This window comes from Urocitellus parryii, chromosome 9, assembly GCF_045843805.1.
Source record: "Urocitellus parryii isolate mUroPar1 chromosome 9, mUroPar1.hap1, whole genome shotgun sequence".
NCBI lineage: Eukaryota > Metazoa > Chordata > Mammalia > Rodentia > Sciuridae > Urocitellus > Urocitellus parryii.
Genome location: NC_135539.1, coordinates 33,151,393 through 33,178,483, shown reverse-complemented (window position 1 = coordinate 33,178,483; position 27,091 = coordinate 33,151,393). Strand labels below are relative to the sequence as shown.

Here is a 27,091-nt window from a genome sequence, read left to right as displayed (position 1 = left end):
AAGTGGCAATAGGTCACGATTGGGAGGGTGTGTGTGTGTGTAAACAGGAAGTCTCTTCCACTTGCTGTTAGTGGAGCTGTAAAGTGGGGAGAAACACCCCCCCCCCCAGAGGGGCATCTGGCAGTTGGCATCAGTCCCCAGCACCACACACACACACAGATGTAAAATGTGTTTGCTCTTGATCCAGCACTTTAACTTTTAATGATTTGTCTTTAGGAATGAATTAAGTATACAAAGGTGTGCAAAGGGATTTATTGCAGCGTTGTTTGGCAATACAAAATGGAAAATGTTTAAATAGCAATCTGTAACTTGCTAAATTACAGTATAGGCAAATAGTGAAGTATTTCATGTCCCTGTAAAAGGCTGAAGATAAGCTGTATTTAACTATGAAAGAGATTTATGATTATATGTAAAAAAAAAAAAAGCTGTGCCACATATTCACAAGCAAGTTCTATCCGTTGTTTCCATTTTCTCTTTTTAAAATGTGTTCTTTGAACAGATAATATGTTCACAATTCAAAAATCAAATCAAAGCATAGAAAGGTATGAGTGATGAAAAGTCACCCTCTCATATTTCAGTGAAACCTCATTTCCCACCCCTGCCTTCCCCAGGTAACAACTGCTCCTCTTGGTTTCTTAGGTATCTTTCTAGGGTTTCCAGATGAAAACCCCTCCCCTCCATTTTAAAATTTGTTTTAATTTTTTAGAAGATTTTATTTTTGTATAGCAGTTTTAGGTTCACAGCAAAATGGAGAAGGCGGCCCAGAGATTTCCATACACTCTCCATCCCTCACATGTGTAGGAAGTTCCCTCTTTTACTCAAAGTTGCCATGGTAGATATATTGCTTGGTATTGTGCTTTTTTTTCCATTTACCAGTTGTTCTTAGAGATACTTCCATATCAATAAAGATAACATATTTATTCTTGCCTATATATTATACTATTTGAATTATATAATCTTAGCACAGTCTCGTATTGATATTTGGATTGTTTCTAGTCTTTTCCTATTAAAAACAAAGCTGGTACCTAGGTTGTTGTGCTGGTGCATTTGTAGAATACGTTTTTAGAACTGGGTCAAATAATGTATGTGTTCTGTTTTGATGGCTCTTGCCAACTTACCCTCCACAGGAGTTGTACCAGTTTCTGTTCCTGCCAGCTGGGTGTCAGTGGTTTATGCTATAGCTTTTGAAGCTAAGTTGGTATCCCTTCAAACTAGATTGTTACAAATTTAGGATAACTGTAATCCCCATGGTAACCACAAAAAAGTTCACAGGAAAGGAAACCAAAAGGTTACTCTAAAAAAGAAAAATCAATCACATACATACACAAAAAAATTATATATTGATGAACTGATATTAAGTTGGCTTAGTAATCTTTTTTAGAAGCCAAAATTTAATAGTCTTGGACTCAGTATCTTAAAAAAGAGATAATGTTTTAAGGTTTTAGTTTGACATTAAGCCTATAACTTGTCTTGAGTTGATTTTTGAGTACGGGGAAGCAAGTTTTCCTTGTGGATTACTGTTTTTTTTCCCTCCCAACTTCATTTACTTGCTGGTCCTGACTTTCCTCTCTGCTTACATGTGTGGCTCTATTTTAGGCCTTCTGCTCTCTTTTTACTTAATCAGTCTATTCCTTTGTCTCAGTACCAGTGTCTTAACTATGATAGCTTCATAATAACATACGATCTGCACATATTTTTCTCAATGCCTATAGGTTCTCTTTTCTCTCTCTCTAGGTAATATCCTTTCATGAATAAAAGTTTTTAATTTTGATGAAATACAAATTATCCACTTTTTTTTCTTTTGATGCTGTGCTTTTGGTGTCATATTTAAGAAATCATTGTCAAATCCAAGGTCATGACAATTTTCCTCTTTATCTTCAATAGTTTTAGCTCCTAAATCTTTAATCCATTTTGACTTAATTTTTATATATGGTGTAGGGTAAGGGTCTAGCTTAGTTCTTGTACATGTGAATATCCAGTTATTCCAATAACATTGTTTGAAGACACTGTCCTTTCTCCATTGAATTTTCTTGGCACACTTTTGGAAAATCAATTTATCTTATTTGTTTGGATTTATTCTAGGCTCTTTATTATATTCCATTAATTGATATGCCTGCCCTTATGCCATTATAACATGGCTTTGATTACTGTAGCTTCTATTTTGTAGTAAGTTTTGAAATGGAGAAGTTTGAGTCCTCCAATTTTGTTTTCCTCTTTCAAGATTTTTTCTGTTATTTTGGATTCCATATGAATTTTAGAATTATCTTTTCCATTTCTACAGAATAGGCCATTGAAATTTAATAGGAATTATTATTTTGGTATACCACATTGATTCCTTTCTCATTCCCTTTTGACTATATTTTTTAGATATTTTCTTAGTGAATATGATTAAGATTACGGTTCGATTCTAAATTTGTAACAATGGAGTTTAAATTGATAATCAGCTTCAATAGCATACAGAACCCCTATTTTCGTACAGCACTTTCCTTCCCTTTACATTGTCACAAATTATAGTGTTATACATTTTGTGCCTACTTCTATTTTTTAAAGCATTTGTATTTTAAATCATGTAGGAAATAAAAAGAAGAACAGTATATCAATAGTACGATAACATTAGCTTGTGTATTTTACCAACTTAGGTTTACTGAAGATCTTTATTTCTTTTTAAAGGAGCCTTTTAAACATTTGTTCTAGGTCAGGTATATGGGCAGCAAACTCCTAAACATTTATCTGAGAATATCTTTCTTTTTCTTTCTGAACTGGGGATTGAACGCAGGATCACTCTACCTCAGAGCTCCTTTCCCAGACCCAGCCCATGACCTTTTTTGGAGACAAGATCTTTCTAAGTTGCTGAGGCTGGCCTTACACTTGTGATCCTCCTGTCTCGGCCTCATAAGACATGTATTGCAGGCACGTGCCACTGCTACTGGCTCCTCCTCTTCTTTTTTTTTTTAATATTTATTTATTTTTAGTTGTAGTTGGGCACAATACCTTTGTTTTTATGTAGTGCTGAGGATCGAACCCAGGGTCTCTCACGTGCTTGGTGAGCGCTCTACCACTGAGCCACAAACCCAGCCCTCTTCTTCATTTTTGAAAGATAGTTTTGCCAAACATGCAGTTCTTGGTTTGCAGATCTTTTCTTTTCAGCTCTTTATCTGTGAGCCACTGCCACTGCCCTCTGGCTTCTATAGTTTCTGATGAGTAACTGTTCATCTCATTGAAGATTCTGTACTCATGGTAAGTGGTTTCTCTCTTGCCACTTACAGAGTTCTTCATCTCTGGATAGAGTTTGATTTAATATGTCTTGATGTGGATTTCTTAATGTTACTTAGAGTTGATAGAGCTTCTTGGATATGTATATTCATATCCTTTAGTAGATTTGGGGCATTTTCTACCATTGTCTTCAATTATTTTTTCTCCTTTTCTCATTCTTCTGGTCTTTCATTAAGTCTATAATTGGTCCTTTTGACAGTGTTTCCACACTAGAGTTTTTGGGTCATAAAACAGAGCTAGGTATTTTAGAATCAGACAGAATACTAATTCAAAAATAGTGTCCATGTTTAGAGTTAAAACTGTTTTAGTTTTATTAGTTTGTTTTTACTTATTTATTTATTTTTGGTACCAGGGATTGAACTTAGGGATGCTTAATCACTGAGCCTCATCCTCAGCCCTTTTTTATATTTTTATTTTGAGACAGGGTCTTGCTAAGTTGATTAGGGACTTGTTAAATTGCTGAGGCTGGCTTTGAACTTGTGATCCTCCTGCCTCAGCCTCCCAAGTCACTGGGATTACAGGCATGTGCCACTGTGCCCAGCTTTATTAGTTTTAATGAGGTGTTTTATATATTTATTTCTTCCTTTTAAAATAATTTTTAAATTTGTTTTAATTAATTATACATGATAGTAAATGCACTTATTCTCTTTGATAAATGAGGTATAATTTCTCATTTTTCTGATTGTACATGTTGTAGAATCACATCGGTCATGCGGTCATATATATATATAAGGTAATAATATCTGTTTCATTCTACTATCCTTCCTATCCTCAGAAGCACAAGCATTAAATCTGTGTTAAAATTTGTACTTTATAGGTTATGTATTTAATACTTATTTTTAGTTAGATATTCATATTTTGAATGTTCTTTTCTCTACAGAAGGTTTGAAGTCTCAAGTTGCCCGCCACAGCCTAAACTACATACAGGAAATTGGAAATGGCTGGTTTGGAAAGGTACAGTGTTTTTTCACTTTGATTTTTTTTTTTCCCCTCCTGATTATACAGTTTAGAATTTAAAGTTAGTTATGAATTATATCATGTGACATTCCACATTCTCCATAGACGCTGTAGTGTGAATAGAGGTTGCTTAGTGAAATTGCATAGGAATGCAACCTGCAGCATTCCTGGGTATGTAACTCTTTCCAGAAGATTGTCTAACATTCAGGCTGCTATAGAAATTCCATAAACTGGGAAACTTAAAAACAAGAGAGTGCTCTCTTGGTAGCTGCCATTCTGACTAGGGTGAGATGAAATCTTAGAGTATCTGTTTTCATTTGTATTTCTCTAATTACTAAAGATGTTGAACACTTTTTCATATATTTGTTGATCAGTTTATTTATTCTGAGTAGTATCTGTTCAGTTCCTTAGCCCATTTATTGATTGGGTTGTTTGGGTTTTTTTTGGTATTAAGTCTTTTGAGTTCTTTATATATCCTGGAGATTAGTGTTCTCTCTGATGTGCATGTGCTAAAAATTTGCTCCCATACTGTAGGCTCTCTTTTCACCTCAATGATTGTTTCCTTTGCTGAGAAGAAGCTCTTTAGTTTAAATATCTCCCATTTATTGATTCTTGATTTCATTTCTTGTGCTTTAAGAGTCTTATTAAGGAAGTTGGAGCCTAATCCAATATGATGAAGATTTGGGCCTACTTTTTCTTCTATTAGACACAGGGTATCTGGTCGAATTCCTAGGTCCTTGATCCACTTTGAGTTGAGTTTTCTGCATGGTGAGAGATAAAGGTTTAATTTCGTTTTGCCACATATGGATTTCCAGTTTTCCCTGCACCATTTGTTGAAGAGGCTATCTTTTATATATCTCCACTATATGTTTTTGGAACCTTTATCTAGTATGAGGTAACTATATTCATGTGGGTCAGTCTGTGTCTTCTGTACCATTGGTCTACATGTCTATTTTGGTGCCCATACTATGCTGTGTTTGTTATTATTGCTCTATAGTGTAGTTTAAGGTCTGGTATTATGATGTTTCCTGCTTCATTTCTTTTTTTTTTTTTTTTTTTTTTTTTTCTGCTAAGGATTGCTTTGGCTGTTCTTGGTCTCTTATTTTTCCAAATTAATTTCAAAAATTGCTTTTTCAAATTCTATGAAGAATGTCATTGGGGTTTTAATAGGAATTGCATTAAATCTGTTCAACAGTTTTGGTAGTATGGCCATTTTGACAATATTAACTCTGCCTATCCAAGAGCAGGGAGATGTTCCATTATCTAAGTTCTTCTATTTCCTTCTTTAGTGTTCTGTAGTTTTCATTGTAGACATCTTTCACCTCTTTTGTTAGATTGATTCCCGAATATTTTATATTTTTGAGGCTATTTTGAATGGAGTAGTTGAAATTGATATTGTATGATATGCTGCTTATACATTCATTAACTATTTTTTAAAATATTTTTTTAGATGTAGATGGACACAATACCTTTATTTATTTTTATGTGCTGCTGAGGATCGAACCCAGTGCCTCACATGTGCAAGATTGTGCCTCCATTGAGCCACAACCCGATCCCCGAATTAACTATTTAAAACAAAGAATATGACTTATTTAATTATCAGAATTTTCCGTTGTCATCACTTTTCTGCCCTTATATTCCTGATAAACACATTGAGGTCTGTTCAAGATATTACTGTTTCCAGGACATTAAAATTAATGTATTTTATAAAGATTAAAAACTCTTTTAAAGGAAGTCATTTAGTTTTGGTCATTTTTTAGAAATAATAAAGACCTTTACTCCTTCGGTTTAAAATGGCAAAATATGGATTTTTTAATGCCTCTGCACTGACTTGTGTTATATTTAATATTTCTCTTATAGCTAGTTCTTATATGAAGTAGCTCATTCTTACCTTGTATTCTGATAATTTCAGTGGAGTGTTTTTTATGTGTGTTTCCATTGAAGCCTTGGTACAAGAGAAGGTCCTGGTATTATTAGAATACCAAGGATTTTTTTAAGTTTCAGTGCAGTGATTGTACGCTGGCTGTCAGTTAACTTCCTCATGTTTGCAGCAGGCTAAATAACAATCTAGTTGAAAGTGTTTTGAGAAACATTTGAGTTATGTTTGATTTGAACTTATAAATTGCTCTTCTGTAATGTCATGGTTTGTTTTCATAAAAATACAAACAAATTTTTAAATATACAGAAAAGAAATATGTGTAAAATATGTGAATGTTGTAAATTTCTAATGAATAGTTTAAATTGCTCCCCCCTTTTTTTACACAATACCTTTATTTTATTTATTAGTTTTTATGTGGTGCTGAGGATCAAACCCAGGGCCTCACACGTGCAAGGCAAACACGCTACTAACTGAGCTACGACCCCAGCCCCTAAATTGGCCTTTTTATTGAAGAAAAATTCTTTGAGTTTTCTAAGCTTTTGTGAGATGGTATGTAAAGTAGTAGAAGGCCATCTAGTCGTTGCTTAATTTATTTTCTCGTTTTCCATTTCATGGTAAATGAGGTATTCTTTCTTACCATTTTGATGAAAATAACAACAACAAAAAAAACTTGTTCTTTGGTTTTAGGTTCTTCTTGGAGAGATTTACACAGGTACCAGTGTGGCAAGAGTAATAGTGAAGGAGTTAAAAGCAAGTGCAAGCCCAAAGGAACAAGATGTTTTTTTGAAAAATGGAGAACCTTACTAGTAAGTAAGGCTTAACATTTGTTCTGTAAACAGTCTGTGGTCTTTTGGAAATCAAGTGTTTAGCCAGGCACAGTGGCACACTCCTGTAATCCCAGATACTCAGGGGGCTGGGGCAGGAGCATCACGAGTTGAAGACCAGCCTCAGCAACTTAGTGAGATGATGTCTCAAAACATAATGAAAAGGGCTGGGGGTGTAGCCCAGTGGTAGTGTGCGCTGGGTTCAATCCCCAGTATCCCCCGAGCTCTACCCCAACCCACACAAAATCAAGTGTTTAAAACTGCTTTGAGGTTTCTGCATGCATGCATGTTTAAATAAGACTCTAAGACATCAGAGTCTCACAAAACCTCAGTTGTCTACATTTCAGTTGAAAATCATTTATTCATTCTAAGAACCAAGGAAACTCAACTTGAATAAGAGAAGACAGATACACCAACACTGAGGTGATAGAGTGGCAAGAATTATCTGGCAAGGACTTTAAAGCAATCATTACAATCATTATAGAAACAAAAAAGTTAGAGTCCCAGCAAAGAAATGAAGACATAAAGGAGACCTCAGTGGAAATTATAGAACTGAAAAATATAGCTGAAATTTAAAACTCAGTGAATGATCTCAGTAGCAGAATAGGGAGGACAGAGGAAAGAATCAGTGAAGTTGAAGATAATAAGCATTGCCCAATTTGGACAACAGAAAGAAAATAGACTTTAAAAAAAATCAAGCCTCAGGGACATGGAGAACTATAACAAACAAACAAACAAAAATTAACATTCATGTCATAGATGTCCCAGAATGAAAAGAGATGGGGCTGAAAAGGTATTCAAAGAAATAATAGCTCAAAATTCCCCAGATTTGGAAAAGACAAAATCTATAGATTCAAGAGCAAGTCCCAAACAGGATAAACACAAACTCTTTAAAAACTTAAGCCAGAAGCTCTTGAAAGTAGGAGAGAGAAGTTACACTTTACTGAGAGAGGAAAAGCAGTGTGAATGACACAGACCTCCTTGGAAATCCTGGAGGGCAGAAGGAAACAGGGTGGCATTTTTCAAGTACTGAAAGAAAGAACTGTGAAATTATATGTCCAGAGAAAATATGTGTTAGGAATGAAGAGAATATTAGCCCATTGTCAAACAAAGGAAAGCTAAAAGAGATTATTAGCAACAAACTTACCCTAAAAGAAAGCAAAAGAAATTTTTCTCAACAGAAAAGAAATAATTTAAAAAGAACTCTCAAAACACAAGGAAGAAGGAACAACAGAATGAATAAAATTATAGCCAAACTTCCTCAACTTGATAAAGAGTCCTATAAAAATTGCTACATCTGGCATCATGATTAATGGTGAAAGACTGAATGCTTTTTACTCCCTTATTCAGGACAACACGTGGGTATTTGCTCTTACTGCTATTATTCATCATAGTACCAGAAAGTGTAACTAACTCAGGAGAGCTCGAAAAGGAAATAAAGGCATATGGATCAGAAAGGAAAAACAAAACTGTCATTATTTGTAGATGACATGAGTTATGTAGAAAATCTCAAGGAATCTGCACAACAAAGGTCTCCCAGAACTAAGTTGCAGGATATAAGATCAACATAAAAAAATCATTTGGGGACTCGGATGTAGGTCAGTGAGAGAGTTCTTGTCTAGCATGCTTCAGGCTCTGAGTTTAATCCTATGCACTGTTAAAACAGCTTTAAAAGTCAATTTTGTTTCTATAAACTAGCAATGAACATGGGAAAACCAAAATCGGGTGTGGTGGTACACGCTTGTAATCCCAGCTACTTGGGAGGATCCCAAGTTGAGGGCCAGCTTCAACAATTTAGCAAGACCCTGACTTAAAATGAAAATAAAAAAAGGGTTGGGGATGTAGCTCATTGGTAAAGTGCCCCTGTGTTCCATCCCTATTACCAATAATAATAATAATATCAAAATAACATTCACACTTGCACAAAAATAAATGCCTGGGTACATGTGTAGGACTTCTGTGTTGAAAACTACAAACAGCTGATGAAAGAATTCAAAGATCTAAATAAACGGAGAAACAGACCACGTTAATGGATTGGAAGACTCAATGAAGTGAAGTTCTTCACAAACTGATATATAAGTTATTGCATTTCCTATCAAAATCCCAGTAAGATTTTTAAAACACAAGTTTATTATAAGGTTATTATATGCTCACTTCAGCAGCATATATACTAAAAATTGAAATGATTCAGAGAAGAGTAGCATGGCCCCAGGTACAAGAATGACAGGAGCAGGGCGCAGTGGTGCACGCCCTAATCCCAGTGGCTCGGGAGGCTGAGACAGGAGGATCTTGAGTTCAAAGCCAGCCTCAGCAAAAGCGAGGCGCTAAGCAACTCAGTGAGATCCTGTCTCTAAATAAAATACAAAATAGGGCTGGGGGTGTGATGTGGCTCAGTGGTCGAGTGCTCCTGAGTTCAATCCCGGGTACCAAAAAAATAAATAAATAAACAAAATTCAATAGGAAAAAAAATAACAACAATCCAATTAGAATAATATCAAAAGACTTTGAGAGACATTTTACCAAAGAGGTAATGTGGATAGCAAGTTACCACATGAAGACATTCAGCATCACTGGCTACTGAAGTAATTAATATCACAATGAGATATCACTTTAGAAAAGCTGAAGTGAAAATGTAGTGACAATACCAAATGCTGGGAAGATGTGGGGACACTAGACTTCATACATTGCTGGGGTGTGTATACAGTTGTCCTCAGCATCTGAGGAGATCAGTTCCAGTGCCCCCACCCCCATGGGTACCAAATTCTGAGGATGTTCATGTCCTTTACCTAAAATGAAGAGTATTTGAATATACTGTATGCATATCCTCCTGTATATTTTGAATCATCTGTAGATAATATAATATTAAATGCTGTTCACAATTGTGGTACTGTCTTGTTTAGTATTAATGGCAATAAAAAAAAAAAGACTGTAATCTTCAGTACAGATGCAGTTTTTTCCTCCAGATAATTTTAACCCTTGGCTGTGTGTGTGAATGCATAGCCTGTGGATATGGGGGAATGGTATATACATGGAGAGGTTGATTTTTAGGAATTGATTCATGCATTTGTGAATCTGCAGTGTGGCCAGCAGATTGGAGACCCAGGAAAAGCTGATACTAGGGTTCAAGTCTCAAAGCTGTTTGCTGGCAGAATTCCTTCTTCCATGGGAGAGGGTATTCTTTTTTCTACAAGGGTTTCAGCTAAATGGCTGAGGCCCACTCACATTATGGAGGGACTTGCTTTACTGAGAGTCCTCTGATTTAAATGATAATCTCATCCAAAAACACCTTCTCAGAAACTGTCCTGAATAATGTTTGACCAAATTATCTAGGCACTATGGCCTGGCCAAACTGACACATAAAATTAACGATCACCTCGTATAACCCAGAAGTTATACATGGGCATTTATTCCAGAGAAATGAAAACTTAATGTCTGCCCAACAACCCTTCTGTGAGAGTTCAAAGCACCTTTATTTGTATTAGCAAAAAATTGGAAAATTGACAATATCCTTCAGTAGATGAATGGGTAAACAAACGGTGGTACATCCATACCGTGTAATACTGCTGTAATACAGCCATTGAAAGGAATGAACTGCTGATGTGTGCTGCAGCTTGGATGATCCCAAGGGGATTATGTTGAGTGAGAAAAATCAGTCTCAAAAGGCCATATACTGTATGATTCCATTTACATAATACAGACTGAACATCCCTAATCAGAAATCCAAAATGTTCCAAAATCTGAAACTTGCAGAGTGCTAACCAAGTATGATGCTGCTGATGGAAAATTCCACACCTAACCATATGACAGTGGCAGGGTGTGTGTGGTGAGTGTGGAACTGTAAATGAAGCTCTGTTGAAACTTAAGTCTCACTGTGTATATGCAGATATTCCAAACTTCAAAGAAATTTGAAACATCTCTGGTCCCGGTTATTTTGGATAAAGGAGGCTCGACCTAAATTTCTATAATGAGAACATTATAGAAATGGAAGACAGATAAATGGTTGCTAGGGGACAAAATGAATGTGTAGGGCAGATCTTTGTGCTGATGGACTAGTTCTGCATCTCTTTTGAGGTGGTGGTCACAAGAATGTGCACATGTGACCTGGCGTGGAGCTATGTGCACATGATGCTTCATCACAAGGCAGTTTCCTGGTTTTGCTGTTGTGCTGTAGGTATTGTGTCAGATGTCCCAGTGCAAGAGACTGGGTGAGGGGCACCAGACCTCTTACACTGACTTTGCAGTTTCCTATAAACTCATAATCATTTCAGAATGAGTATTTTTTAAAAATTATTTTGACCTGTCATTTATTTAACTTTATTTTTCTTTTGGAAAAATCATTTCCCCAAAAGAGTTTGCATATACTTTGAAAATTTATAGAAATGGTGTATAAACTAGATGGCCAAAGGAGAGACTTGAGTTATTTAATATTCAGGTAGAAATGCTTTTTGAATTTGTGTATTTGTCTGCCTTTTTTTTTTTTTAAGCACCATTGAATGGTATACTTTATTTATTTATTTATTTTTTAGTTTTCGGCGGACACAACATCTTTGTTTGTATGTGGTGCCGAGGATCGAACCCGGGCCGCACGCATGCAAGGCGGGTGCGCTACTGCTTGAGCCACATCCCTAGCCCCTTGTCTGCCTTTTTTTTTAAATGCTGCCTCAGAATATTGTCTCTGAACTTAAATTACTGAAGAAAAATGTATGTTAGGAGTTCTTTTTTAATTTGAGAAAATACTTGATTGGGTTTGGATTATTTAATCATTAGGTAATAATCTGCATCTGTTACATATAAGAGATCTTTTTACTTTGTCATGCTGTATTTAAATCGTCATAAATGTCAAAACTTGAATTACTAGTACTATTTATTAGTTTTTGAAGCATACTTCCTGATGAACAATACCATGACTTTTATTTTTACTAGTATTCTTCAACATCCAAATATTCTTCAGTGTGTTGGACAATGTGTAGAAGCCATTCCCTATCTTCTGGTGTTTGAATTCTGCGACTTGGTAAGTTTTTAGTAGAGATTCCAGTTGAAGGTTTGAATGGTTATATCCACATGGGTTTGTTTCCTTCCTTCCCTCCTTCCTTTTCTTTCTTTTGTGGTTCTGGGGATGGAACCAGGGGTGCTTTTCTACTGAACTCTATCCCCAGCCCATTTGGTTTTGAGTCAGGAACCTGCCAAGTTGCTGAGGCTGGCCTTGAACTTACCATCCTCCTACCTAGTCTCCCAAGTCCCTGTGATTATAGGTATGTACCACCGTACCTGGCAGTCAGGTGTTTTTGAGAGATATAAAATGGGGGCTTTGGGGCTGCTTTCATGTCTGTTCTAAATTTGAAGAACTTTGTGATGTATTGACTCATTACCTTTGATATTAACTTACACCTAGGTGAGTGTTTCATTGTACTCCAAGCACTGTGCTGTTTACTTATAGTATCATATTCAGTAAAGACCCTTGAGTTAAATATGAATATTTGTCCAATCTTTACTTATGATTAAAATAAAGCTCAAGGAGTTTAAGAAAAATGTTGTATATCAAGTATTTGGCTGAGTCAGAGCTTGAGATCTTCACTTCAACGAGACATTTGTAAAATTTGAATTTTCTACATAGGAAACCCAAGAATATTCCTTACCAATAAAACACCTATGATCTGTGTCAGTTGTTGAGAATAGTGAAGGTATATAACATTAGCAGTTTTACAAATTTAGATAAAGCTAGGTGCGGTGGCCCACACCTGTAATCCCAACGGCTCAGGAGGCTGAGACAGGAGGATTGAGAGTTCAGAGCCAGCCTCAGCAACAGTGAGGTGCTAAGCAACTCAATGAGACCCTGTCTCTAGATAAAAAACAAAAATAGGGCTGAGGATGTGGCTCAGTGGTTGAGAGCCCCTGGATTCACTCCCCAGTACAAAAAAAAAAAATACATAAATATATTTTTTTATCTTTTAACATAGTATTACTCATGGGGACTGATTGGTGTTTTGTACATTTTGTGAATAATTTTAATAGCAATTTCTACATGAAAGTTTCCTATAAACAGCTCTTCCCTTGTGCAGGATATTTCATCTTCTCTCAAACCTATTTTTAGCACATAATTGTTATTTTCCAAAAACAGTGGAAGATGTTAATTGAATTTTCTAGATTTTAATTGATTTTTTTTTTGTATCATCTCAGTTTTCAGAACATTTAAGCTTCTTGCCTGTGCTCAGAAACTTGGGAGTCCCCAAAATAAATCTCCAATTAATTCAGATAGCATTTCCAGCAGTTACAGTAGAAAGAGTGCAATAAACATGGTAAATTTTTTCTTTAATTCCTGCATTTGATTTGAATATCTCTCTCATTGGCAAAGATGGTTAATTCCAAAGGAAAATCAGTTAGTAAGCTTGATGTATGAGTTTTTTTTTTGGATTCTGCCTATGAACCTGAGTCCCCACACCTGCGCTCACAGCAGTAAAGTAGCTTTCCCTCAGCTTCCGAGTTGGCTCTGGGTCAGCTGCACTCTATTCCAGGCCACGTCCATTTTCATTCTGGGGTCAGTGATTTTTGTTTCTATATGCTGGTGTGTGCACCTGTGCACACTCACAAGCATGTATTGTAGTAAATTTTCATATAGTGTTGTTGATGGAGCTTTGGATTCAAATTTGTGAAGTTCAAATCTTCTACACCCTTTTAATTTTTTTTTTTTTGAGGGGGTAAAGAGGTTTGAGTCAATTTTCTGTCAGTTACTAAGAGAGTCATATAAAAATCTCCCCCCTCAACGATGAATTTTCCTTAAAATTTTCATTGTTCTGTTTATACATTTTGATTCTTTGTTGTGTAAGGGAAACAAATTTATGATGATTTTATATGATTTGAAGTTTTTAATCATTGTGATGGGGTTCTCTTTAAGGTTAAAAGCATTACTAACAACACAGCCTGTTGTTAATCTAGTTATGCCAACATTCTGATGGGCAGAGTTGACCTGTTTGGTTAGGTTCTTTATTAATCTTTTTTGAGGGGAGGGGCTAGTTTACTTCTCTCGTAAATAGCTTTTTGTTAAAATTTTTATTAATTTGGCAATCTTGGTCACTTAAAATGGAACGTGTAGTCTGTTTACATTTATTATAGTTAATGAGATATTTGGAAAATTCTCTACCTATGTCTATTAATTTTCCTTCCTCTACCGAGTTTTCTTTTTTTGCCTTCTTTTGGATGCTTGATTTTTCTTGTTTCAGTTTTCCCCATCTACCAGTTTGAAATTTAGAAATTTTCTTGATTTTATGTGTGGCTACACTAGAACTTGTGACATGAATACTGAACTTTGCAAAGTCTAGAATTAATCAGTATTTTAACTCTGCCCCAAAGAAACCAGAACCTCGTAGAGGTTTCCTCCCTGTGAGGAAAACTGGAATTAAACCTACTTCTTTGGGGGCTGAGGAATGTAGTTTAAGGAGTAGCGCACTTGCCTGGCATTCCTGGGTGCTGGGTTCAATCCTCCGCACCACATAAAAATAAAGATGTTGTGTCCACTGAAAACTAAAAAATAAATACTAAAAATTTCTCTCTCTCTCTCTCTCTCTCTCTCTAAAAAACAAACAAACAAACAAACCTACTTCTTTGGGTCATCCCGTGGTGGAAGGTGTTTAGACACTAAATACTTAATAGTGGGGCAGTACCAGACAGATGTCTCCAAGATGTGGAGGCAAAACGCATTGTCTTCTATGTCTCATGTAGATGGGACAGACAGAAGAGGAAGGAGCTATAAGTGATGTTCTGTGTTAATTGACTCAGTGTGATCAGAGCTGTGATATTTGTGTTCCTAGGTTATTGTGGTATGAAAATAGCTTCTTTTTCATTTAGCTCTGAGTGACCAACATATAGACAATCCCAGTGTGACATAGCACTGAGTAAAAAGATACACCACCAAGGCACACCAGTGTGTGAAGGAGAGGTCTGCTTGTCAGAAGTCCACATTTCTGTTAAACATGCCACCTTCAGTCCTTAAGCTCCTAATTTTGATTATAAGTGACAGTTGAAACACTCTTTGTGACTGAACATAACAGAAATATGTAGGGATCAGCACCTTTTTGAAGTATCACCTTTGTCTAGACTAAATGAGGGTTTATAAAACTCAGATATTTTATTTTGGCACTGAGTATTGAACCCAGAAGCACCCTACATCTGAGCTATATCCCCAGCCCTTTTTATTTTTTATTTATTTTATTTTAGTTTTTGGTATTTTGGGTACAGGGGATTGAACCCAAAGGTGCTTAACCCTGAGCAACACAACCTAGTTTTGTTGTTGTTTTGAGAATGGGTCTCATTGAGTTCCCTAGGGTGTGGCTAAATTACTAAAGCTGGCTTTGAACTTGAGATCCTCCTGCCTCAGCCTCCCAAATCACTGGGATTATAGGCATATGCTACCATGCCTGACCTTTTTTTTTTTTTTTTTTTTTACTTTGAGATAGGATCTTGCTAAATTGCTAAGGCTGGTTTTGAACTCCTGCCGCAATCTCCTCTGTCTCCTGAGATTACAGGCCTGCACCACTGTGCCTGGTCCCTTCCTGAAAGTTTTTGTAGACAATATGATTGAGTTTTTTCCTAGAATGATAAAACACAGCTTAATGTTTTCCCCTGAATGAGTTCAGGAGTTGGATTTCATTTTAGTGCTGTTTTAATTTAGTTTTTATTGAAGCTGCTTCTTATTTTGGGAAGTAGTCATTTAACTTACTTTATAAAGAAACACTTAAGGGCTAGGGTTGTAGCTCAGCAGTAGAGCCCTAGCCTGGCACGTGCAAGGCGCTGGGTTCAATCCTCAGCACCACATAAAAATAAATAAATAAACATACCATATCCAACTACAACTAAAAAAACCAAAGAAACGAAATACTTAAAACAGCCAAATACACACCTCCTTTACTATTACCATAAATGATCCAGTACTGACAAAATTGTAGAATGTTCTTTGTATCTTTGTCACTGTGTAGACATTGTTTTTAGGAAAACATAATAAATATATATTTTCTTCATTAACAATCTTGTAAAATTCCCCCAGTACTTAAGAGATCTCAGATTTAAATATGTACATATTATCCAGGTACTTGTAACTAAATGTTCAATGCATATTAACTAGCTTAGAATTATTCAACTTACATACCAGAATAACAGGTGAAATTTCTGAAAACTTATTTTACGTGATTCATCTAAGTCACATAGGGGACTGTTCACTCCTGAAGGCTAACCAACAATAAAATTTTAAAAACAGTCATTGTTCCTCTAAAAGTAGAATTTCTATACGATCCAGCATTTCCACTTTTGGGGATAGTCCCAAAGAAATGAAAGTGGAATGGATACTTGCACACTCATGTTCATGGCAGGATTGTTCATAGTAGCCGGAGATGGAAGCAATCTAGGTGTCCATTCATGGAGGAGTGGGTATACACAGACAGTGGAGTATTATTTAGCCTTAAAAAGGAAGGAAATTCTGATACATGCTACAGCATGGATGCTAAGTGAAATAAGCCAGATGCAGAAGACAAGTTCTATGTGATTCCTCTTACAGGAAGGACCAAGAACAGTCAAATTCATAGAGACATAAGGTAGAAGGAGGGGTGGTTGCCAAGGGCTGGGGGAAAGGAGGAGAATAGTTGTTTAATGGATACAGAGTTTCAGAGTTGCAAGATTTAAAAGTACTGTAGATGGACAGTGGCGATATCACACGAAAGTGAATGTACCTAACATTACAGAACGTACACTTAGAAATGGCTAAGTTGGTAGATTTTTATGTTAAGCATTTATTATCACATATTTTAAGAAAACCTACCAATTAAGGTGCTATCAGGTGTTATCGGTACTGTGAGGAGGCTTGTATGCTCTTGGGAATCTCTGGTCATTGCTTGGCATGACAGTCCCATACCAGGGTAAAAGCTGTTAACCTCAGGTCCCTCCAGCTTGCCTAGTAGTGAGAAGTCACTTTTCTCTCTATGGGACAGCTTCATGTTCTCACCTCTTCCCTAGAAAACCTCAAGAGCAACAGGTTCTTCAGCAGCAAGGATGGGTCAGTGACCAGATCACTGGCACTGAAGTCCAGCTACTCTGGAATCAGCTTGTGGAGAGACTACTGAGGCAGTTAGGTGGCATTGCCCGGTGAGCCAAAGAAGGCATCCTCTTGAACAGAGTACAGGGATGTCCCCAGGACACACCAGGGCCTTGCTTGGACACTTAGTCCTGCTCCCAGCCTACACGACCAGAACCTGCCCAGACACAGGCCAACCCAAACAGAGTAACTTCATCCAAGGTAGGAACTGCCCTCTGGCCATGGTCCAAGGGATGGAGAGGGCAGTGATCTCAGGTCTGGTCATAAGCCACAGTGGAAGGACCAGCAATCTTCAGTTCTTTAGGCCAGAAGAAACTGAAGTATAATGGCCCCTTCTGTTATCACAGTGCAGCTGCTCTCAAGTAGAAAGGAGAGGCTGTTTGTACACTTGTAATTCTGTATAAAACAGAACCATTATCCTGACTTTAGAAAGTGATAAAAACTCGGCTAAGTGCGTTTGTAGCTGGTCTGCAGCACCCAGGGTGTAGTGTGGCTGGGGCGTGTTATGAAATGAGGTGGCGGTGATGGCAGCTGTTGTCTGTACCCTGTAGGCATGACAGGAACACAGTGCCTCACAGTGATATCAAGGTGATGAGGCTGTTTTGGTTAAGGATCACTCATTGACCAAAACATACTGAACATATATGGAGCAGGAAGAGCTGTGCTCAGTCCTGAGGGAATACCGAGGTCAGGAGCCTGGTCCCAGCCCTGGCTGCCTCCAGGGGTGCTTATTTAACCTCTATAAGCCTCCGAGCAGATACCTGGGAACTTTCACCCATGAAATACCATGGTGAATAAATGATTGAGCACAGAAAGTATTCCATAAGTGCTAGTTATTTTCATTTGCTTAATGGACAATAATTACTTAATAAATAAAGATTTGAACAACTAATCACAACATTGCTACTGAGACTCCACCCAGTCTCAGAGTAAGCACACTGAAGTGCTGTGAGAAAGAGTACACTAAAAGTGAGGGGTTTTGGTTTTGTTCTTTTTTGGGGTTTTTTTTCGAGGTGCCGAGGATTGAACTCAGAGCCTCACACGTGGCATGCAGTGCCCTATCACTGAGCTAGACCCCAGCCTTTAAAACAAATGTTTGCTTAGAATGCACAAAAGATAGAAATCCTGACTGGTGCAGTTGGGAGGCTTTGCACAGGAATTGGCATTTGCTCTGAGGTTTGGAGGTCGAGTGGGTGAAGTCTCTTTAGGCAACAACTGCAGGAGCCAGGTTTCGAAGTGTGGAAACAGTAGATGACCTGGCCGTTGAAGCATGGAGACTTGGGGCAGGGGCATGGTGGAGTCTTGGGACAGGGGCGTGGTGCCATGGTGGGTGAGGCAGGTTGGGTCTGCTGGGAAGGATTGGGTGGGAGGCAGGGAGATGGCCACTGGAGACCAGCTGCGTGCTGAGGTGGTCAGAAGAGCAGAGGGTGAGCTTTCTTTCTAGTTAGCAGTTCTTCAGCTCCATCATGGGACTCCAGACCAGGGCTGATAATTGCAAGGATTTCTTCCTGAATATGGTATTCTGCTTCCTTCACTATGTTCGGACACTAATGCAGTGAGGGAATTTCTGAAAGCAGTTAGTTAGCAATGACCAGATGAGAGTGGGAGAGACGTCCACTTGATGTTTGATGTGTCCCACATTCCTCTGGAATTTGCTTTCTTTGGGCTTGTGAAGACCAGGTGACTGGCTGGGCAGAACCAAGGGGAACTAAGGCTCAAGACTTTCAGACCTGAAAGGAATCTGGGTTGCTGCTTTCACAGGGTGTAGGGAGGAAAGGTCCTGCCTTGGGTGACGCTGCTGTGCCAGCCTCATGTAGTGTGTTGGGCCTTCGTCACTCATTTCAGGCGTCTTCTGACAGCTGGGTGAGGTAGGAGGCTGAGTCAGATGAAAGGACTTGTTGAAGAATCCTGTCCAGGTCTGTGTGTCCTCAGGTCCTGCTTTCTGATCATCCTTTATGCACTTGACTTGCACAAGTGCGCGTATTACTAGTGCTAAGGTGGGGCTTTTAACTGGTGGCTGGTTCTGTCCTGTGCCCTTTTATACAGAAAATGCCTCATTAGTGGATGTCTCTTATTTATAACTGTGGTCATGAAGCCCATGCACCAGGGACTCTTCCAGATGCTGAGCATACAGAAGAACTACATGTCCCTAACCCTATGGAGCTCAGTTAGAAAAGCAGGGACGTGGAGTCACAGTGAAACAGATATACGGAGGTCAGAGGAGCAGGTGATCAGAGTCCAACTTCTAGCCAGCAAATGGATGTTTGTGTTGACTGCTGGCAGCCCTATCAAGCTTGGGAGTGGGGGGGTGGGGTGACCAGCTGGAAAGGGCATATTCCTAGTCCCTGGCCTGGCCCAATCCTGGTGCCTCTCAGGGGCCTTTTCCCTCCAATGCCTGGCTGTTACTTGGGCAGCACGTCCTGGCCCTCTGTGATAGGCAGCCCTGACTGTTGTGGCCAGGCCTTTCCTATCTACCCTTCTACTTGCCTCATGCCCACCCTGCATTTGCTCCCTGGTTCTTCCTCCACCAGCTTCCTGTGGCCACCCTGCTCCCTCCTGTCATTGCCGTGACAGCTTGTCACTGCTCACAGCACCTTTTGTAAAGCCCAGAGCAGGAGCACAGGGTGGAGGCGCCATGGAAGTGGTTGTCTTGGCATGTAGCTTCCCTTGTGCTCCTGAGCACTGTGGCTGGGCTGGCCAGGACCCTTGTCAGGATCTGTGGCTGCACTCCACAGCCCAGCAGCCAGCCCTGTGAGACTTGGACACGGCTTGGCTGGATGGTGTGCTGTGGCCTTCAAAATGCTTATCAGGTTTTGAAGGTTTAGTACAAAAGAGAAAGTTAAAATTTCATTTTTTTTTGTTTGTTTTTGTTTGTTTTGTTTTGTTTTGTTTTTGGACTTGGAATTGAATACAGGGCCTCACATGTGCTGGCAAGTGCTCTGCCATCCAGCTAGGTCCCCAGCCCTTTTCTTTTCTCTTCTTTCCCTTTCTTTCCTGGTACTGGCGATAGAACCCAGGGGAGCTCTGCCGCTGAGCTTCCCAGGCTTCCCTTAAACTTGAGAACCTTCTGCTTCAGTCTCCAAGTCACTGAGATTATAGGCATGTGCCATCATGCCTGGCCCAACTTCAGTAATTTTAAAATGTTGATTACATGTAAAAATATTATATTGGATTTATTGGGTCAAGTACAGTATATTACTAAAGTTACATTTATCTGCTTTTTATTTCCTTATGACTTTGGTATTGCCACTATAATTTAAAATTGTATATCTGCTTGCATTGTGTTTCTGTGGAATGGCACTAATAATGTGAAGGATCTCTGGAGAAACACTCTCTGAGATGCAGGTGACAACTTTTGAGTTTTAGAATAATTTAGAACCCCAGGCTGGGGATATAGCTCAATTGGTAGAGTGCTTGCCTCACATGTATAAGGCCTTGGGTTCAGTCCCCAGCAACACACACACACACACACACACACACACACAGAATACTTTAGACCTCCATTTCTTTTTTTTTTTTTTTTGGAGGGGGGGTTGCTAGGGATTGGATAAAGGGGCATTAAACCACTGAGCCACACCCCCCACCACCACCTTTTTTTAAACCCAGTGCCTCACACATGCTAGGCAAGTGCTCTCCTGCTGAGCTGTTTAGGACCTCACTAAGTCACTGAAGCTGACTTTGAACTCTCAGTCCTCCTGCCTCAGCCTCCTGAGCTATTGGGATTACAGGTGTGCACCACTGTGCCCAACTCAGACCCCCTGTTCTTGATGTAAAATATATTGTATTGCCATATGAAGACATAAGTTTAAACATAATCAGATTGTATTTGCTTGAAGAATAAAATAGTATTTTCCCAACTTAGTTGTCTTGTAAAGTTTAATACACAGAATAATGAAGTAATAAAAAAAAGCTCAATAAAAGTTTGAAATTAGATTTATTTCTAAATTTATCATTGTGAGACTTCAATTAAAATGCTGGGATGGAACTGCTTTGAGGAAATGGTTGTCACCTCTTACTCTGGGGGTTGTCATTTGAACTTCTCCGAGGCCTTCCTCCTTCTTCCCACTTAATAAGCAGATATTCTTGAAGGTACTGTGTGCCTGTTCCTTTTTGTTGCTCTTGTTCTATTTAGTTGTTCATGTCAGCAGAATGCATTTTAATTCATTATACACAAATGGAGCACAGTTTTTTCATTTTTCTGGTTATACACAATGTAGTGTCACACCATATATACAGTCATATGTGTACCTAAGGTAATGATGCTGTTCTTTAGTTTCAGAACACAGTAGGAAACTGGCCAGAACCCAGCTGTGTCCACCTTATTTCTAGTGAGAGGGATAAGCAAATAAACAGAATGTCAGGGAATAACCAAGGTACCTCATGACTTTGGGCTGCCCAGGTGGGAGCAGGGTCCTCTCTGGCTGTCATGGGAATGCCTTCATGTGGGGTATACTTTGGGTCAGCTTGACAGTGTGGCCTTGTGAAGTAGTCTGGTTCTGAGTTTACTTTGAAAATAGGTGCAGGACCTAATAATGGTGGGTTGAAGGTGGGGGGTTTATGGCAAAGACGACTCACAAATGACATCTTTTACTTAATTGTGGTCTGTTGGAAAAGAGTTCAGCAGATTGGCAGTTTTATGCTGCAGGTGTCTGGCTTGAGATGCCTCTCAGCCGCACAGGGAGGGAACACACAAGCCTGGAGATGAGGAGCTGGGCCAGAGATGTATGGCCTCTGATGCCATGGGTGGATAAAATCACACAGAAATGTCCATGGCCCTGAGGACTGCAAGCTGGGCCTCAGGGCATGTGGTACTTCCAAGTGCCTGAGAGGAGGAAGTAAAAGGTACTGTTAGGAAGGGCTTTGACATGGGAGAAACTCAGGAAAGGTTGTCCCAAAGCAGGTGACATTTGAGATGGAAGGAAGGGGCCCCTGCTTTGTTATGCTGGTGTTTGGAGGTGGCATCATTTGGGGGCAGAGGGTTGCAGTGGTTGAAAGTGTGTTTTGGGGCACTCGGGAGATGGGAGCAGCCGGGAGATGAAGCCAGAGCAGCCCAGGCCTGTGAGAAGTCTGTCAGGAAGAGTGGAGTGGGAGGGGGCAAGAGGAAGACAAGTTGGTTCTTCTGTTGGTTTGCCTGAGAGGTGTTGAGCAATAGAGCTGAGACATGATGGGTTTAGGAGGACACTCGGTTAAGAAGGCACAAGGATAATAATCAATGGTGACCAAGGAGGTGATGGGTTAGGGTTGCAGCTGTGGGAGATGTATGTGAGGTGTGGCCTCTGGATGGAGACCGGCGGGGCTCAGTGAAGTTTCATTTCTTGAACAGGATATTAGGCATGGCTCTGTTATTCTTTCTTCTTCTTCTTCTTCTTTTAATTAGTAACTTTATTAGATCTCAGTCCTTGACCTCATGTCTTTTTTGTTTTTAAATATTTTTTAGTTGTAGATGGACACAGTACCTTTATTTATTTATCAATATGTGGTGTTAAGGATCAAACCCAGTGCCTCACACATGCTAGGTGAGCGCTCTACCACTGAGCCATAGCCCCAGCCCTCTTTCTTCTTTTCATTAAATTTGTATTGAAATGTCATAAGTTCTCCCTAAAAATCATTTTAAACTTATGATGATAATTTCTCATTTATAAAGACATTTACTTGTTGAGTTTTTATATTGTATTAAAATCAATTCATTGCTCTCATTGACCTACAGGATGGATGGATGGATGGATGGATAGATAGATAAATAGATAGATAGATGGATGGATGAGACAAACCAAACCCTGCTGGTCTTTTGTGTTAGAATTTAGGAGGAGCTCATCCCTAGAAGCCCTTTCAGTTGCTTGTTCTATCAGTTCTTAATGTAGCCCTTTGCTGCCACCTAGTGTCAAGAGTTTTCTTTTGGAGTTTTTTTGCAGGGGTGGTGAGGAAGGAGCCTTTTAAAACCTGAATAAAGGAAATTCAATTTAATTTCAAATACATTGCTGTTCTTGGTGACTTTTTTTTTCTTTAAATAATAGACAAGGGCTGGGGTTGTGACTCAGAGGTAGAGTGCTCGTCTAGCACATATGAGGCCCTGGGTTCGATCCTCAGCACCACATATAAATGAATAAAATAAAGGTATTGTGTCCAACTACAACTAAAAAATAAATATTAAAATAATAATAACAATAATAATAGACAAGGGGGCTGGGGTGGTGGTTCAGTGGTAGAGTGCTTGCCTAGCACTGATACGGCACTGGTTTCGGTTCTCAGCAAGTACCATTACAATATAGATAAAACAAACCAGATACCTAAATATATAGATGTCTGGTTCTGATAGAGTGGATTAATATAAAATCTATATAATGATTAAAATTTTTATGCTTTTTTTTTTTCTTTTAAACTATGGTGCCAAGAGAGCTCTGAGGCGACCCCTCTAGAACATGAAACAAACCCCGATCCCATATAATCCATCGTAATTCTCACCCATGAGGAGCAGTAATCTGGCTGGGTTGAGGAGCCCCTGATCTTTGATGTTAATTCCTTATTCCCTGGTCAAAGATATTTTGGCCTAGACTGTGGTGACCTTCTCTATTTTTAAGTAAAATCTTTTTATCATGTTCAGTCATCTACATTTGGAAAGTAGGATATGATATTTGGAGAGAAGACAGTTAAAGAACAGTGAGTGGCAATGAATCTACTTTAGATAACCTTGAAAAGTAGCTTCATAGCCAGAGGGACTTGTGACACTATTTGCCAGCAGCTACTCTTTGTTTTGGGAATTGGCCAGACATGGCACAACATAATCATACTTTCATGTGAGAGTCGTTTTTTCCTTTAATGGCTGTTGCTGCCTCAAAGGGGTTAGGCAAAAGAATTTAAGTTGCCATTTCTTGTTGGTAATATTGGTAGACTCATGATGTGTCATGTTTACTTTCTAGATGGGCTACCTTATAAGAATCCCATTACAGCCAGGCACAATGGTGCACACCTGTAATCCCAGCTGCTTGGGAGGCTGAGGCAGAAGGATCTAAAGTTCAAAGCCAGTCTCAGCAACTTGGCAAGGCCCTAAGCAACTTAATGAGACTCTTTCTCAAAATATAAAATAAAAAGGGCTGGGGATGTGGCTCAGTTGTTAAGCAACCTGGGTTCCATACCTGGTACCAGGAAAAAAGAAAAAAAAAAAAGAAGAAGAATCCCATTAGACTGCAGGTCTGGAGTTGTTTGCTAGGATTTTTCTGAATTAATTTGTTATCTGGATCCTCCACTATCCCCCTGCCTCCCACTGCTGAACAGAGCCTGGACATAGATTTTTTTTTAAAGGAAAAATAAAAGAATGTCTATTTCTTCTCTGGAGTAGTGCAGTTGGGAACAAAAGGAGAAAATGACTTGTTTGGAGAGAAATCTGAGGGGGAGAGCGCTGCTGGCTGCTGTGCAGGTGGTGCCGGTGGAGGGTGCCCTGAGCCCACAAATGGATATGTGGGACTTTAACTTATTTCATGTTCATTTCTGTAAAACAAATTGATTTAATCTGAATACTAATTTAATTCACTTGCTATGTAGAATTCTCTTGACTAGTTGGTAAACGGAAAAGTAGAAGCACAGTCTAGCCATTTATTAACACTGCAGCCTTGAGCAAATTTCTTAAGCCTCAGTTCCATACTGGAAAATTTGTGCAGGTGTAAGGAGAGTGTGCCACGGGTAACCAGCGCAAAAACCCTACCGGGTGCTTGGCACAGTGCTTAAAGGCCCAAGTGGTAGTGAATGTCAATATCAATATTATCATTTGTGCAAATATCACTGAAACTAAGAGTGGAAACAAAGGCAGAGTCTTGGCATGGACCAAGAAGTTACATTAGAATATATTTAGTATTAAATATGGACAAATGTTGATAAAGGAATATTGTGTTTTTAAGTTTTACCCTGGGAGGAGTTTATAAGTTGTAAGAAATGTATCCTTTAACTGGTCAAGGAAAACTAACTGGTCAAGGAAAACATCTATCCTCAGGAATTTTTTCTTGATTCCAATTAAAAAAAAAAAAAAAACAAAGGCTACTGGCTTGCTTTCCAGATTTTACTAACTAATCATAAAAAGTTTTAATTTGGAATTAAATCATGTCAATAAGTATTTAATTATGTTATATACTTCCCAAGCCAGCATGGTGGCACACACCTATAATTCCAGCTACTCAGGAGGCTAAGGCAAGAGGACTGTGAGTTCAAGGCCAGCCTTGGAAACTTAGCAAGATCCTATCTCGATGGGCTGGGGCTGTAGCTCAGTGGCAGAGTGCTTGCCTAGCATGCATGAGGTACTGGGTTCAATCCATAGCACCACGTAAAAAAATAAACAAATAAAATAAAGGTACTCTGTCCATCTAGAACTACCCAATTTTTTTAAAAATCCTATCTATCTTTTGGGGGAGCAGTATCCCAAAAAAAGTGTGCTCCCCAAAAAAGATAGACTTACCCATCCCCCAACATGCAGTTGTGAAGTAAAGATGGGGGACCTTTGGGGCTGGGGTGGTGGCTCAGTGGTAGAGTGCTCACCTAGCATGCATGAGACACTGGGTTCAATCCTCGTGCCACATAAAAAAACAAACTAATGTATCCACCTAAAACTAACGATAAATAAATAAATATTTTTTAAAAAAGATGGGGGACCTAGGGCAATCACACAGAATAGCCAGAAACTCCAGTATCATGTGTGTCAGATGTCTGACTGGGTTTGTTCCTTTTCCTGCCCAGGCTGCTGTCCTCTGAATAGGCTTATTAGCTTGGTGAGTATTAGGAGTGACTGGAATGCCCTTCCTCACAGTGTTCTCTGGGCAGCACAGGGCCCTAGGGAAGGAAGCTGGGAGAGACCTGCATAGTGTCTCCTGTGCTGAGCAGGCTTCCCCTTCTCTCCCCATCTTCATCTCCTTGTCTCCTCTATTGCTCACTGGTGCTTTGGAGGTAGCCAAGGAGCCTTCATAATGAAGGGCTCACTGACCACCTGTCTCCTAGTCAGGCAGTTCAAATGACACCCTTTCTTTCATCCTCCACATCACCTCTTGGTTCTCTGAAAATTTCTAGACTTCTGCACTGCACTTAGTTTACATTTTGCATAATTACAAATTTATATTTTATATACTGTTTTGTTTTATATGTTTATATATAAAAAACATCTTAGACTGGCCTTAAGAGCATAACAATGTCCTATACTTTTAGAAATGCTGGGATATAAGTACTTTTTTAATTCAAAATTTTTTTAGTTCCAGATTCTTTATTAAGTGCAAACCAAAGTAGCTCTTGATAAGTGACTTGATAATGAGTGGCCACTAAGGCATATGTCCGGAGACTAGTTTGTTTGATGATCCACTTTGACACTTACATGCACTGGTTTTTTGCAGGGCGATCTAAAAGCTTACCTGCGCAATGAGCAAGAGCACGTGCGGGGGGACTCACAGACCATGCTGCTGCAGAGGATGGCCTGCGAGATCGCTGCGGGGCTGGCAGCCATGCACAAGCTGCATTTCCTGCACAGGTGGGTGTGGCTTGGCACAGGTGCCTCATGCATCACTAGTGTTATGTCCATAGAGGCTGTGCAGTTTGAAAAGGCACTAAGGAACCTTTAGGAGCACAGGTTCTGGAGTGAATCCTTGGCTTAAACAAGTAGAAGTAGTTCTTCCCAGTGTCCAGGTAAAGGTTGAGTTGGGTTTTATTTAAACCAATACTAGTGAATAAAACGTCTTAATACAGCTTAAGATCTAGAAATTATTTCCAGAATTTCAAAGAGTTTAAAAAGCGTACATGCCGCAGAGTAGGGAGTAAACAGGCCTAGTCTCCCTGGTGACATCCTGCTTGCTGTGTCTTTTTCATGTCACCTCTAGGCATCCGATTGTACTACTAGACACTGTGTCCTGGTTCACACCCCAGCGCAAGGCCAGCAGCATCTTTTCATAGAAGGTCACAGTATTGGCTTCTGGCCAGCTAAACGGTTGGCTTACAGGTGCCAGCTCAGAAGCAAGGGTGTCAAGGGCTTGGATCTGGGGGCCTGTCCTTGTGTCCAGGGTAGAAGTGGTCACAAGCAGTTTGGGCAGTGCAATAATCCAAGTAGTATTTCTG

At 39.2% G+C, this 27,091-nt stretch overlaps 1 protein-coding gene and 1 non-coding gene across 4 annotated transcripts in view; both read left to right on the top strand.

Annotated features, from left to right (window-relative positions):
- Lmtk2 (lemur tyrosine kinase 2) overlaps nt 1–27,091 on the top strand; it is a 93,962-nt gene that overhangs the window by 32,224 nt on the left and 34,647 nt on the right. For all 3 annotated transcript variants that reach the window (XM_026404128.2, XM_026404127.2, XM_077802246.1), the window contains exons 4-7: nt 4,154–4,227; nt 6,797–6,915; nt 11,857–11,944; nt 26,377–26,510. In XM_026404128.2, the coding sequence (XP_026259913.2) occupies nt 4,154–4,227; nt 6,797–6,915; nt 11,857–11,944; nt 26,377–26,510 (415 nt within the window). The remainder of the gene's footprint in view (nt 1–4,153; nt 4,228–6,796; nt 6,916–11,856; nt 11,945–26,376; nt 26,511–27,091) is intronic.
- LOC113193583 (U6 spliceosomal RNA) lies at nt 9,080–9,190 on the top strand. The gene has a single exon (XR_003302161.1). It is a non-coding gene; the product is annotated as a U6 spliceosomal RNA (small nuclear RNA).